At 39.1% G+C, this 15271-nt stretch overlaps 1 protein-coding gene across 1 annotated transcript; it reads right to left on the bottom strand.

Moving 5' to 3' along the window:
- Window positions 1-12414: 12414 nt before the first annotated feature.
- On the bottom strand, window positions 12415-13083 carry LOC134226367 (general odorant-binding protein 56d-like). The gene is made up of 2 exons (XM_062707104.1): window positions 12926-13083; window positions 12415-12863 (listed from the first exon to the last, which is right to left on the bottom strand). Exons 1-2 carry the CDS (start codon window positions 12974-12976, stop codon window positions 12519-12521), a joined length of 396 nt encoding a protein of 131 aa, XP_062563088.1. The 5' UTR covers window positions 12977-13083; the 3' UTR covers window positions 12415-12518.
- Between the last annotated feature and the right edge of the window lie 2188 nt (window positions 13084-15271).

The raw sequence follows: 15271 nt of genomic DNA, 5'->3' as shown, positions 1-15271 counted from the left end.
ATTGGCATTTCATCAGTTATTAATTGAAAGCTTTTTCATGCCCGCCATTGCATGAGTAAGTATGCATTGGCAAGTACAATGGATATACTATGCCCAGGGTGTCGAGAATGTTCCCCACCCAGAAACGTCCTAGACCGGACCGAGAATCGATCTCCGGATTAGCAATCCTACGCCTTTGCTCGCAATGCTACTGGAGACCCCAGTATTGGGTCTTTTACCCTAATCTGAATAAAGATTCATATTTCTAGAATTGTTTTGATCAAAATCTGGTTATATTAATGACATTTGTCGGGTGAGAGCGTTGCGGAGAAATTCGCTCATAAGCTCGACGAAAGAATCGAAGGACACCCAACTGGATAAACATTCGAACGCATTGTGGCAACAAGTCCGGAAAGGTTTGTTTGAAGTGGAGTGCCTAAGAGCGACAAATAAGAAAAACCAGGCTAGAAGCCGCATACTAGCGGCGTATTTTTGGAAGAGAATATTATCAATTTCCCACCTTATCGGCAGCGACGATTTTAAATCGTCGCAAAGCAAATTGACGCCAAAATAGTCGCCAGCAGAAATGGCCATAAGATCTGTCAAACCAACTGTGAACAAAATTTTATATACCTAATAATCCCATTATAGGTAGTTACGGCTAGGGATGTTCCGATACTTCCGATATATCGGAATATCGATATTATTGTATCGATATTTTGCTTTCAATATATCGGTCATATCGATATTATTGCTTTCGATATCGATATATTGAATCAGATCAAAGTAACACAAGAATAATAATTATATTGTATTTTTTGAAAGAAAATACTTAAAAATGGATCTGAAATGCCATATTTTTAATGGTTTAGAGGATTTTTTTCGGTAGCGTGGATGGTGTGAGGTGTGTTCTGCCATCACAAATAGTTTTGGCAATTCGACACTTTGCATTAGCGCGCCTTTGTGCAACATCTGTCATGCCGCTGGTCCTTGAATCCTTATGCGAATTCAATGAATCGACTGCTTTGAGCGTGCTTACAGCGGCACACTAGGAGTTAACTTTCTGAAATCAGTATGGCGAAAGGCATCTAAGGTTCAATTTCTCAAAATTAAGCACTTTAATAGAAAAAATATTTGGCAGGCGTAGTAGCGGACACCATCCCTCATAACCGGTATCAAATAGTTTTTCATGAAAAGTTCCTAATTTTGAGAAAACCAGCGTTAGATGTCTTTCGCCATACAAATTTCTGGCGGTTAACTCTTGCTGGCTATTTTGTGCATATACTATAGCGCCTGGATGTGGCTGCGGCGGGTAGAAAATCAGCCACTGCCAATAATTCATTACATAGTTGACGTGCCTATATGATAAATAAACTTTAGACATTAGGAAAAGATTTGTGGAAATGAAGATTTGGAAAATATATGAAAATTTCCTTTAAAATAATGCCTTCTAGGGGTTTTCTGATGAAAATTTTGATTTTTTCCCGATGGCACTGTTTGCGTAAATATTGAAGATTGCCCGAGAAAATCGAAGTGAATTTCTTGCCAAAGTTCGAGAAAATTTTATTTGAGGCAAAAAGATAATTTCTCGTGAAAGTCTAACATATTTCAATGGAATGGATTTTCTGAAAGTTCTGACTTTTCTTTGATAATTTAATTTAAACTTTAAAAAACTTCCTTGGAATTTCTGAAGAGAGAACTTTATTTTGTCAAGAATCAGAATAATCTGAGGAGAAATACAGAAAAAAATCATTGGAATTTTAGCAAATATCTCGAAACATCAGTTGAGCGAATGGAAAATAGTGAGGTTAGTATCTTGCTGAAAACGCCGTTACTACCGGTTAAAACTACGACGAAAGCCTCTGCCGATGATTGTTGGACTGGCACACTATAAAAGCAAATTGGATTGTGAAATAGAAAAAAAATTCTAATAATTATTGAGAAGGGGTAATACGGTAATGGGTCTACAGTAACCTTTCGAGCAAAGGCGTAGGATTGCCAATCCGGAGATGGTGAGTTCGATTCTCCGTCCGGTCTAAGATGTTTTCGGGTTGGAAACTTTCTCGACACCCTGGGCATAGGAAAGCTTTCAATTAATAACTGAGGAAATGCTAATGGAATACTAATTTGAAAAGCAGGCCAAGTTCAAGTTGGAATGTAGAGCCATTGAAGAACAAGAAGAAGAATACAGTAATACGATAGTAATTAGACAGATACAACAAACATATTCTAAATATGTTCATTTTTGAAATATCATATGATTTTCCGATATATCGATATTTTCATTTCAATATATCGGTGATATCGATACTTTGATTCGATTATCGTATCGAATCAAATATCGATATTTTGAAGTATCGGAACGTCCTTAGGTACGGCGTGGCGCGCAGCGAGCGAGATGGGCAGACCAGGTGCAAAACGACTTGGCGAGCGTGGGGCGTATTCGAGGATGGAGAGATGCGGCCTCGAACCGTGTATTGTGGCGTCAAATTGTTGATTCAGTGTTATCTGTTTAGATGTAGACCAAATGAATGAAAATGAATGAATCACATTATTTACCAAAATTTACCCCTGTTTTTCATGCAGATTGACATGATTTACTAATTTTTAGAATAAAGATGTTGGCGACGATTTTGAAGGTGCCTAAAAAATGGTCGGCGCGTTTTGTTACCAAAGAAACATTCAATACCGAATTATATAAAAATCTTATTTTGACCAAAAAACATATGCAATTTCTCAAACAAACGGTTCAAATGAAGCGAACTTCTTTTTTACGATGTATTGTTCACGCACAAATGAAGTATGAAGCGTTCTAAGTCGAAGGCGCGGCCCTGGTCTTTCGGTTTTTCTAATTCAAACACTCAACTAAGTTTAGAATAAAACTTTATTATATATGTATCACTATTTTCCTTTTTACAAACTTTTGCACTATTTCCCGTATGACAATGTCTTTCCTAGAGATACTAACACTTTTTGTTTATCGATACTTATTCTGTTAAGTTAATTAATTTAAACTTAGATCTCGATTCGTGCACTAGTCACGAGTGTAAGGGACAACCCTGATTCAATTGGAGTGTTCGGTAGGCCGGCTAGGGAAACCTAGAAAGCGCCGAATTCCAATAAAGGTGCTGCTGAATATTTGGGACTGACCCCGAGCTTGGAAAAGCGCACGGTATTTATAGTCAATCCGAGTTCTGAATTTCATAATGATTTCATGAATTGCATCAGACTGGACTTTGGACCCCACGAAAGTTCCGAGAATCCTTAAATAACGTAACCATTTTCCTCATCCCACATTTATCTGTTCAGACTATGTGGTTTTAATTTCAACTTCGTAAATATCCTCAATTTTTTTAAGCAATTCATTACTCAACTTTGCATTCTTTATGGATGCTCCCTAAAGTTCTTTTGCTCAACGGCTTAATCAGCTTATTTGAAAAATCCATAAATTCCGAAACATCTTCCTTTTTATTCCAAATTTTTTCAAGAGTTATTTAATTTCTTGTCATAGGTTACCTAATTCAGCCCTAATATTGGACTTCCATACTTTACGAAACTTTGCCCCCTTTTTAGGATGTTCCCTTTGAAATTCTCTTGGAAAAATTCTGTTCTCTTTCCACTCTCTAAAACTCTCTTATTTCGAGCACACATTCAAGTGGCTACTTCAATTTACTAATGTATTAATTCATATATTTTTTGTATAAAATGAGTATCTCTAAGTCCTGCCCCTTTCTTTACACCTAAACTTGAACATTGCTGTCTCACAGAGCAATGTTCAACAAGTCCCAAATGTTTCATAATGCATGATACTACTAAACCAACGGAGTTGTGAAAACATTCACTTAAAAATCTGTATTCGAACCCAGCATGGGTTCTTTGTAAAACAGCGCACCATACCGCCGAGCTATTACCAGCTACCACTTGTATTACTCTTTGATTTTAAGTATACTCTTAAAAATCAATCAATCAATATTTTTCTCTTTCTTTCAACTGGGCTTTGAATTAAATTCCCTTTCCTAAAGAATCATTACCCCTTCAGGTCGGCTCTTCCTTTTCCAAGCCACTCAGACCCCAATATCAATATTTCCTTTCAAGTTTATATTGGTAAGAACAAAATGATGTTCTCTCTGTTTTTCATACTGGGCAACAAACCCCTTTATATCAATACACCTGTATACGTGTATGTAGATTCAATGAAGACTCTTATTGTCTCTATCATTTTGGTTAAGTTATTATTCCGCGCTCCTCTCCCAAACAAATTCTTTTCTAAGTGTCCTATACATATGCGCCAATGCATCATCATCAATGACGATCGCGACTATGTACCGCTATATCGTGCACTGTCCAATATGTGAGCACGTTTGAACATGTCAATCCACCGCGCTCCAGTTAAGTAAATCTAACTAAGCTGTTTTCGACGGTTTCGCCAAACCGTGATAAGGGTATGCGATATTTCACCTAACTTTTAAATTGATGAAAGTAAATTAACCCAACAATTCCTACATGCAACATTTTAAATTTATGTTGATTGCTTAAATTACTTTGCGTTGAGTAATTGAATATATTCGGCCTTGTTTTTACAATATCTCACTGCCATCAGTATTTAAAATTGTTTTAGGAAGGTGTCGGCACATAAGGCTGTGCACAAATTTGTTCTTAAAAGCCATAGTTTTGGTCAGTACTGTAATTTCTCAATTTCAATGAGAGATGTCAGGCGATGTTCGATAGTTTGCATAATCTGCTTTATTAATGTGTTTATTACCGATTTCAACTTGGTGGATTAAAGGAATATGATTAATTTATGGACTAGTCATTGTTCTTTGCATATATTCATTTTATCATTTATTTAGTCTAAATCTAAACAGATAACACTGAATCAACAATTTGACGCCACAATACACGGTTCGAGGCCGCATCTCTCCATCCTCGAATACGCCTCACGCCGGCCGAGTCGTTTTGCACCTGGTCTGCCCATCTCGCTCGCTGTGCTCCACGCGGTCTCGTGCCTGCCGGTTTGGAAGCGAACATCATCTTTGCAGGGTTGCTGGCCGGCATTCTTGCAACATGTCCTGTCCATCGTACCCTTCCGGCTGTAGCAATATGATCTTATCCTTAAATGCATGAAACCACCCAACACGAAACATGTACCAAATTGTCCTTCACTCATTACAATTTATTGTTAGTCATAAATTAAACACTCCATGACACTGTAACCCAAATTCCAATCCAACAAAACACGACCCTCAAAATAACACGGTCAGAAACAAAAACCTTTTCCGTCTCTATGTTTTAACTACAACCAGATGTTTCCAAAATATTGTAAGCGGCTCATTTTCCTTTTCATACATTCTGTTTTGCCAACACATTTCGGTCTATCGTTAGGTTACCGCATAAGAATTCTGCATAATAAAATTCATTCTAAAATCACAGTTCAGAGAGTTAAGTTGTTATCCGAAGTCCGAACATTGTCACACGGCTTTAGCTGTTTCCAAAATATTGTAAGCGGCTCATTTTCCTTTTCATACATTCTGTTTTGCCAACACATTTCGGTCTATCGTTAGGTTACCGCATAAGAATTCTGCATAATAAAATTCATTCTAAAATCACAGTTCAGAGAGTTAAGTTGTTATCCGAAGTCCGAACATTGTCACACGGCTTTAGCTACCTTCTGGATACTGGGTTCGCCGTAGAGCTGGGCGAGCTCGTGGTTCATTCTTCGCCGCCACACACCGTCTTCTTGCACACCGCCAAAGATGGTCCTAAGCACCCGTCTCTCGAATACTCCGAGTGCTTGCAAGTCCTCCTCGAGTATTGTCCATGTTTCATGTCCGTAGAGGACAACCGGTCTTATTAGCGTCTTGTACAATGGCACATTTGGTGCGGTGGCGAATCTTTTTTGACCGCAGTTTCTTCTGGAGCCCTTAGTAGGCCCGACTTCCACAGATGATGCGCCTTCGTATTTCACGACTGACTTTGTTATCAGCCGTTAGCAAGGATCCGAGGTAGTCGAATTCCTCGACCACCTCGAAGGTATCCCCGTCGATCGTAACACTGCTTCCCAGGCGAGCCCTGTCGCGCTCAGTTCCGCCCACAAGCGTGTACTTTGTCTTTGAGGCATTAACCACCAGTCCAACTTTTGTTGCTTCACGTTTCAGGCGGGTGTTCAGTTCTGCCACCTTTGCAAATGTTCTGCTGATAATGTCCATATCATACGCGAAACAAAGAAATTTACTGGATCTGTTGAAAATCGTACCCCGGCTGTTACACCGGCTCTCCGCATGACACCTTCTAGCGCAATGTTGTACAACAGGCAGGGAAGTCCATAACCTTGTCTTAGTCCCCGGCGCGATTCGAACGAACTGGAGTGTTCGCCCGAAATCTTCATACAGTTTTGCACACCATCCACCGTTGCTTTGATCAGTCTGGTAAGCTTCCCAGGGAAGCTGTTCTCGTTCATAATTTTCCATAGCTCTACGCGGTCTGTACTCTCGTATGCCGCCTTGAAATAAACGAACAGATGGTGCGTTGGGACCTGGTATTCACGGCATTTTTGAAGGATTTGCCGTACAGTAAAGATCTGGTCCGTTGTCGAGCGGCCGTCAGCGAAGCCGGCTTGATAACTTCCCACGAAATGGTGACAGACGACGGAAGATGATCTGGAATATCACTTTGTAGGCAGCATTCAGGATGGTAATCGCTCGAAAGTTCTCACACTCTAGCTTGTTACCTTTCTTGAAGATGGGGCATTATAACCCTTCCTTCCACTCCTCCGGTAGCTGTTCAGTTTCCCAGATTCTGACTATCAATTTGTGCAGGCAAGTGGCTAGCTTTTCCGGGTCCAACTTGATGAGCTCAGCTCCGATACCATCCTTACCAGCTGCTTTATTGGTATTTAGCTGTTGGATGGCATCCTCCCTCAAGGTGGAGGCTGGTTGGCTTCCATCGTCCGCTGAACTGACGTAGTCATCTCCTCCGCTGCCTTGTTTTTCAGTGCCTGTACTCTCAGCGCCATTCAAATGTTCCTCGTAGTGCTGCTTTTGCATATATTCATTAAAATAATTAAGAGATTTTAATTCTAAAACAAAGCACAACATCCTTTAATAACTGCTTTTCATAATACTTGAAATTTACATCTGCTCGCCTGAGATAGAAACCGGTACTTTACTTTCTGTTATATGACGATCACGACCATCTACTGGTTTTGGTTTTTTGTTCATAAGTGTTTTTAAACCGATTCAATACGGATAGGTCATATATGTCCCAAGACGAAAATCAGCTGTCAAAAATCCGTTTTAAAAGATCTTCTTTCTTTCTTTCTTTCTTATTGGCATTACATCCCCACACTGGGACAGAGCCGCCTCGCAGCTTAGTGTTTATTAAGCACTTCCACAGTTATTAACTGCGAGGTTTCTAAGCCAGGTTACCATTTTTTTGCATTCGTATATCATGAGGCTAGCACGATGATACTTTTATGCCCAGGGAAGTCGAGACAATTTCCAATCCGAAAATTGCCTAGACCGGCACCGGGAATCGAACCCAACCACCCTCAGCATGGTCTTGCTTTGTAGCCACGCGTCTTACCGCACGGCAAAGGAAGGACCCATAGGGCATCATCTGATCTAGAGCATCCAAACTATCCTTGAGTTGTAATTTTGATGTTTCCAGAAATCAACACCATACTTTACCATGTTCTGGGTAAATAATTGAAATTGAAATGCTTTATGATAAAATCTTGTGTCTGTCCAGCGGTATTACTGATCTTTTCCAGTATCTACGATACTTGAAACAGTCCTTGAATTCAGATCTTAATATTCAAATCGATCAACAAGAAGATCTACGATGTCCCCACTATTTTTATGAGTTGGAATAGTTCCACGGTACCTAATTACAGCATTACAGACACATCACAGAGTACGTTCGATATCTACGACACTCCAAACTGTCCTTGAGTACAGATCTTAATATTCAATTCGATCCAAATGCAGATTTTCGATGTCCCCACCAGTTTTTTGAGTTGGAATGGCTCCACGGTACCTCGTAAGAGCATTACAGACACATCACAGAGTTCGTTCGATATCTACGACACTCTAAACTATCCTTGAGCTCAGATTTTAATATTCAAATCGATCAACATGAAGATCTTTTATGTCCCCACAGGTTTTATAAGTTGGAAAGCTCCACGGTACCTCGTAACACCTTACAGATACACTATTGCAATCGGTTGCTGCTCGCCGATTGACACACTGATGTGTGAATCTATTAACACACGATGAAGGCACTTTACTCAAACCCCACATTTCTTATCTACTCTCATTAAAAACGCAAAAAAAAATCTTCCAGCATAGGATGCAATGCTTGTTTTTCTTCTAAGTTTTTTCAATGAAACGAAGGCGCACATTGGTTGAACTTCATTACTAAGAAGATTTAAGAACAACATAATTAAGATGAGAAAATACTCCAAACTCAATCCAATCAAATCTAACGCAAATTCAATCCAGATCTAATTAAAATCCAATCTAACCCAATCTAATTCAATCCAATCTAATCCAATCTAATTCAATCCAAACTCAATTCAAATCCAATCCAAATCCAATCCAATCCAAATCCAACCCAAATCCAATTCAAATCCAATCCAAATCCAATCCAAATCCAATCCAAATCCAATCCAAATCCAATCCAAATCCAATCCAAATCCAATCCAAATCCAATCCAAATCCAATCCAAATCCAATCTAAATCCAATGCAAATCCAATCCAAATCAAATCCAAATCCAATCCAAATCCAATCCAAATCCAATGCAAATCCAATCCAAATCCAATCCAAATCCAATCCAAATCCAATCCAAATTCAATCCAAATTCAATCCAAATCCAATCCAACTCTAATGCAAATCCAATTCAATTCAAATTCAATTCTAATGCAAATCCAATCCAATTCTAATGCAAATCCAAACCAAAATCCGATCCAATACAAATCCAATTCAAATCCAATCCAAATCCAATCCAAATCCGTACATTTAATCCAATTTTTAGTTTCGCAGTACACTATTAACCATTTGGCATCAAGTAGTACTGCTATCCAATAACTCCAAACTAATCTTACGCATAATAAATTCGAACTTCCGAATAGCTTTGTAAAAACCGGCAACCATATTAATTTTTCAATTTCCAAGATATCTGCTCCTTCAGGTAATCCCGCTATGGCTACTAAGTCAGTACATTCCAAGATAAATTTCTAGATAATATATTTGGTTTTCCGAACAGCTTCGAACGGTACAGCATTGAATATTTCTCCATTTCTCTCAGATTACGTTACATCATAGTTCAACTGGTAGTCTCATGTACATCGCCAAGTGGCTTCATGAAATCTTAATATGTTTTAATAAAAAAAACCAATGCTCGCTGGACTTTGAAATTTTCTAGATCGTAAACCATTTTCCGTTAGTCTTTCATACGCACCTTGTAGTTTCACAAACTACAAATCATTATTTTCGGTCACCTTTCAGACACGCCTTATAGATTTCCAAACCACAAACCATTTTTCCAGCGGTTTTTCAAATGCGCCATCACAAACCATTTTTCGACAGTCTTCGAGGCGCGTCTTGTGATTTTACAAACCACAAACTATTTTCCGCCGGTCTTCGAGACGCGTCTTGTGATTTAGCAAACCACGAACCATTTTTCGACGGTCTTCGAGACACGTCTTGTGATTTAGCAAACCACAAACCATTTTTCGACGGTCTTCGAGACGCGCCTTGTGATTTTGCAAACTGAAATATATCACTCGTCACAATTTATTCACTTAAATTTAACTCACCTCATGAAATCAGCGATAGGATCCAAAAATAGACTGGCAGGATCGCCAAAACGTGTAGCTCTAAATGGCCGGAACGAAGCTATGACAGCGACTCTCCGTGGATGCGTGTGCACGCCGCGGAGGTCTGACTGGAAGAGGAGAAGTCATGGCTTGCTGCTCGCCGATTGACACACTGATGTGCAGGGTTTGCAGAAATCGCTCTCAATGAATTATTGGTAGTTGCTGATTTTCTACTCGCCGCAGCCACATCCAGGCGCTATAGTATATGCACAAAATAGCCAGCAAGAGTTAACCGCCAGAAATTTGTATAGCGAAAGACATCTAACGCTGGTTTTCTCAAAATTTGGAACTTTTAATGAAAAACTATTTGGTGCCGGTTATGAGGGATGGTATCCGCTACTACGCCTACCAAATATTTTCTCGATTAAAGTGCTTAATTTTGAGAAATCGAACCTTAGATGCCTTTCGCCATACTGATTTCAGAAAGTTAACTCCTAGTGTGCCGCTGTAAGCACGCTCAAAGCAGTCGATTCATAGATAACGAACAACGATAAAAGAGAGGCAAAAACTGTTCCGAATCATAACAAGCCATGATAACAAATTTATCAAACTAATCTAACGCATAATATATTCGAACTTCCGAATAGCTTTGTAAAAACCGGCAACCATATTAATTTTTCAATTTCCAAGATATCTGATCCTTCAGGTAATCCCGCATACAATCCTGTATACAAGTGCGAAAAAACAAAATCGGATAGGCAGCCTCCACAGAAAAATGGAGGTTTTCGCTTTGTTTTCGCTCCTTTCGTGTTGGTTACTGCACAGCTGTGTAGAACAAGTTGAAATGCATCATCAGAGCCAGTGCTCCCCGCATTTGGAGCTTTCTAAAAGAAATTTATCATGGGGTATAGCCTCCCGAATCAGTTCTCTATCATGACAGCTTGCGAAAAAAGTCTCTCACGGTATGCTACATATCGTATATGTATACAGAGATGATAAGTGAGAGACTTGCTCTTTCTCTTTAGGATTCAAACCCTGCTGATGTGTGACTCTATTAACACACGCTGAAGGCACTCAAACCCCACAATATGGATCACTCTGTTATAGAATTCTGGAGTTCCGTAATTGTTCTGGGAAACTGTGATTTTTATATACTAGTGAAATAATGTTCCATGATGCTTCTCCAACTAACGAACAAGCCTCAGAACTCTTGAATCTCTTGTAGACCTCCAATATCTGAACTTAAGAATAGTTTGGAGTATCGATGATATTCTGGGTATGTTGTATTATGTATATACTGGTGTAACGATGTCCCATGGGCTTCACCAACTAACACACAAGCACGGAAACCTATAAATCACTCTGTTGGTCTTGTAGACCTCCAATATCCGAACTCAAGAATACAGCAGGAGTACAGCAGGAACAGGAACTCTGGGAATGTTGTGATTTGTGTATACTGGTGTAACGATGTCCCATGGGTATTCTACAACTAACACACAAGCTTAGGAACCTATGAATCACTCTGTTGGTCTTGTAGACCTCCAAGGCCTGAACTCAAGAATAATTTGGAGTATCGTTGACATTCTGGTAACACTGCGATTTGATAAAAAAATAATTTAATTATGTACAATTGCCAACTTCAAATTAGTATTGAGGCCCCGTAAAACGCTTTGTTGTTTATGTAGAACATCAAGATCTGAACTCAAGGAAGGTTTGGAATAGACCTGTGCGCCGCCACCGCCGGTGGTTTTACTCATGCCGCCGCCACCGATGATTTTGGGTAGGCGAGCCACCTAATCGCAATAAAAAAAAATCAATAAATTTGAAACGAGTCGAGTTAAGAACGAGTTTAGAACGAAAAACGTATCTGTAAAGCAATACTACGTGGTGGAATTAATTGGAATAGTACTTAACTCGTCCTATGATAATTCAAAAGTGTTGTTAAGGTGGAATTTGGCAGAATTCAATTTCAAATCTACCTCAAGTGATGGTGTCTTTAAGTCAGTGTGGTAACATGCATTGTCTTGGGTAATGTATAGGTTGGTTGACTAGTCTGTGAGTTTGAATGAGGCTTAATCTAGTAGATTTCATACATAAAATGTTTAACTAATCTTTGTAATTTGTCTAAGCCGAGCCTCATTCAGTCGGGCACCTAAACATGAAGGTGACTCGCGAATTATGTTTATTGTAGTACACAAGCTTTTATGAAGGCTTGAAGACATGACCAAAGCGCCATTCTTACATTCTGGCATTGGTGTAGGCAAATCATCGCAGTTCAAGATTTTCACATTAATTTTTTTGACAATATTTTTTTTTTTAAAGAAATTCCATTAGCAGTTTCTTCGAAAATTGTAAAACAACTCTTTTAATTTTTAAGGCATTACTTTCGGGAATTCCTTTCAAAATTCTTTCGGTAATTACTCCTTATGAAATTTCTTCGGCAATTATTCCATGAACTCCTTGAATTTTTTTTCCAAATAATGCAACAGGGATTACTCGAAACTTCCCTAATGAATTCCTTCAGAGCTGCAACTATTAGAATCCACTTAACAGAAATTTACCTAACATCTCTATTTCGGACTTTTTTAAAAATATTCAGCAAATCACAAACAACAGTAGATTAAGATTTTAGAGGAGATTTGTTTTAATAAATAGTTTTTTCTTCAAATCATAAAGAAACAGCGGTTTTTAGGTACAAACTATATCACAGCACAAAAACTCATATTAAACCAAACCGGCCTTGGTATTGTAGAAGCATTCGGTTATCTTGAAGGCGGTATCACAAGCGTTGGCTCCCTTCTGGTTGCACTTCTTGAGGGTAGCTTCCACCTTGGCCTTGTCGTGATCAACCGACAGCTTATCGATGACGGTCTTCTCCTGGACCTCACCCTTCTCGTTCATGAAGCCAGCCTTTTCCAGAACACACTTGGAGAAGCACTTGGTCTTATCATCGGCTCCTGCGAACTCACCCTTCTTCAGCTTGACCGGGGTGTCAGGGGCGGCTCCAGTGGATTTGACACATTCAGCGGCATATGCTTCGGCCTTCTTTTGCTGCTCAATGGTGAGGGCCTGCGGAAGATGTTAGCAATGATAAGAGTTGTTGATATGCAGTTTTTGAAAGATGAACTTACCCAAGCTCCAGCAGCCAAAGCAACAACAGCGATAGCAACGAAGAATTTCATTTTTAGTAAGGGAGTTACTTTTGTTTTGCTTATAACACCAGATGCCTTGAATGCTGCGCACTGAATGATGTCTTCCAGCTGCTCAGCACGGGTTTATATAAGAACAATCTTCCAGCTGCAGCGTTCTAGATATCCTTCTAATTGCACTTTTCGCTTACTTACGAATTCAAGGAATGTTAGTTTTTCTACTCCTCTCCACTTAAACAGTTACTAATTGTCCGAACGAACAGACAGGCAGCAATTTCCTGGTGATCTTGATTATTCCAGAGAAAATTGATCTGCTACCTGCATCGTCGTGACGAAATGTCAATAATTATTCCGCCAAGTCAATTGCAGCGGAAATGGCAACATCGCCCACCCGAGGAAAACATGTCAGGAACAGCGCGAACCGCAAGGTGACCGTGAACTTGAATCTGACTGCGAGCTGCTTAGACATAGACAATCGTCTCGAAGACAACGGCGACGGGGCACATGAAACGTCAACCCGAGCCGGTCAGCTGCTCATTAGCCGCGGTTAACCACAGTTTAGCCGTTCGACCCGATTGCCGTTTCGTCACATGCCGGCAGCCGGGCTAGAAATAATAAATCATGCATGCAGTTTTCGCCAGATACGAACTGGCCTACATCGCAGCTAGAGCAGCGGCGAGGTGCGTGATAAACGCCAGTTGCAGCGGGCGGGCGTAATGGCTGGCACCAGATGCACTTCATCGAGTCGAGATTAGATGGTATCCGATCCGGTGAAGCATTTAGTATTTAAAATTGATTAATTCTGTGGCATCTATTTACTTTTCGATTTTCTCACATAAAAGCGAGGTAAATAGTATTTAGGGAATAGTTGTTAAATTACCTTTTGCTAATTGACTATAAGGTACACTGGGGGAAGTGGAAAAAGGGGGTAAGTGTAAAAATCGACTCGAAAAATTGGAATTGTACATACTTTACAGTTTTCACCACATCAAAACATTATGCAAGAATATACTTTGATGCTCACACTAATACTATGTTGAAATTTGTATAATACATACACTAACACGGTTAACGCTTGAACTGTCATTTGAGGTTTCGCGAGAAGTAGATTTCTGCATTTATAAAATCGATTCTTATTTGCGCAAATTGTCCTTTTTTCCGGTGAATTTGATTCACAGGTGACCATTCTAATACAATTAAACTAATCCATTCAATTGATAGTGGTTTGTACCAAGAAAGCAAATAATTCAAAGATTTTACACTTGCCCCAGGTATCAAACACTGCGGGGGAAGTGGATAATGTTCGAATTACGCAATTTTTTTCTTCCCTCTAGGGTTTATTCCGATAGCTGTGAATCTTAATATGTTCCTTCTTTGTTATCATTGTGATTGCAGTGGTGATTGGACTAATATAAATGAGAAAATGCCTGATTAATCCCCCTATCGGTATTGATGCCTTTCACATGTTTTACATATGAAAAAAATGTATAAGAAAGTTAAAAATAGCACTGATAGGTAAATATATTGTATAATTCACATTAATTTTTATTCATTACAAGTTTCGCCGTGGAATGCTATTTTTTTGCGAAGAAATTGGTTAAGGACAAGTGCTTAAGAATAGCTGATAATTTTGTACGTGCTTTGCGCACACACATACATACAAATACGCACATACAAACATCATCTCAATTCGTTAAACTAAGTTAATTAGTTTATAACCCTATAAGTCCCATTTTTCCTTTAAAAAGTTCATCTTTGGGGCGAACATATAGATTTTACGTACACTTAGTGTTCGAGAAGGTAAAACCAGCTATTACGAGAATTCCTTGAGGATCTATTCCGTTAAGGTAATGAAATTATTCCACAAAAGATACTCAGAGCAATTATCGCATTGATTTTAGTTATATGTAACTACAAATCACTATTGAAGGTCAAGGTAACATGGGTTTTCCACTTACCCCATCCCACTAGGGTAAGTGGAAAAACTACTCCTAATTTTAAAATCTATTTCTATAAATTTCAAGTGACCAAAATGGTATGAATTACCGCACAGTTGGTGCAAAATGAACTGTTTTTGATAGCCCATTTTGATTGAACGCATTTAGATAATTTAAACTGGTTTTACACTAATTCAAACATGCACTATCGACTTTCCCTTTTCCACTTCCTCCAGTGTACCTTACTTTATTCTAATACGTCGCGTTTGTTACAGCGTTGTCCAACAACAATTGAACATAAAACATTTGGCAGGGAGCTTCGGATAAGTCTTCAGTTCAGAATGTTCGAGCTCAGAGAAAGAATAAATCATTGGCAATATTTAAGGCTTCC

Source organism: Armigeres subalbatus, chromosome 3, assembly GCF_024139115.2.
Source record: "Armigeres subalbatus isolate Guangzhou_Male chromosome 3, GZ_Asu_2, whole genome shotgun sequence".
In the NCBI taxonomy this organism is placed as follows: Eukaryota; Metazoa; Arthropoda; class Insecta; order Diptera; family Culicidae; genus Armigeres; species Armigeres subalbatus.
This window is presented reverse-complemented; position numbering and strand designations above follow the sequence as displayed.

Bases quoted from the DNA above. Each gene is read 5' to 3' on its own strand.
- LOC134226367 (XM_062707104.1), bottom strand. From the start codon at position 12,976: ATGAAATTCTTCGTTGCTATCGCTGTTGTTGCTTTGGCTGCTGGAGCT. The intron at 12,864-12,925 runs GTAAGTTCATCT...CATCTTCCGCAG, and splicing joins CTTTGGCTGCTGGAGCTTGG to GCCCTCACCATTGAGCAGCA.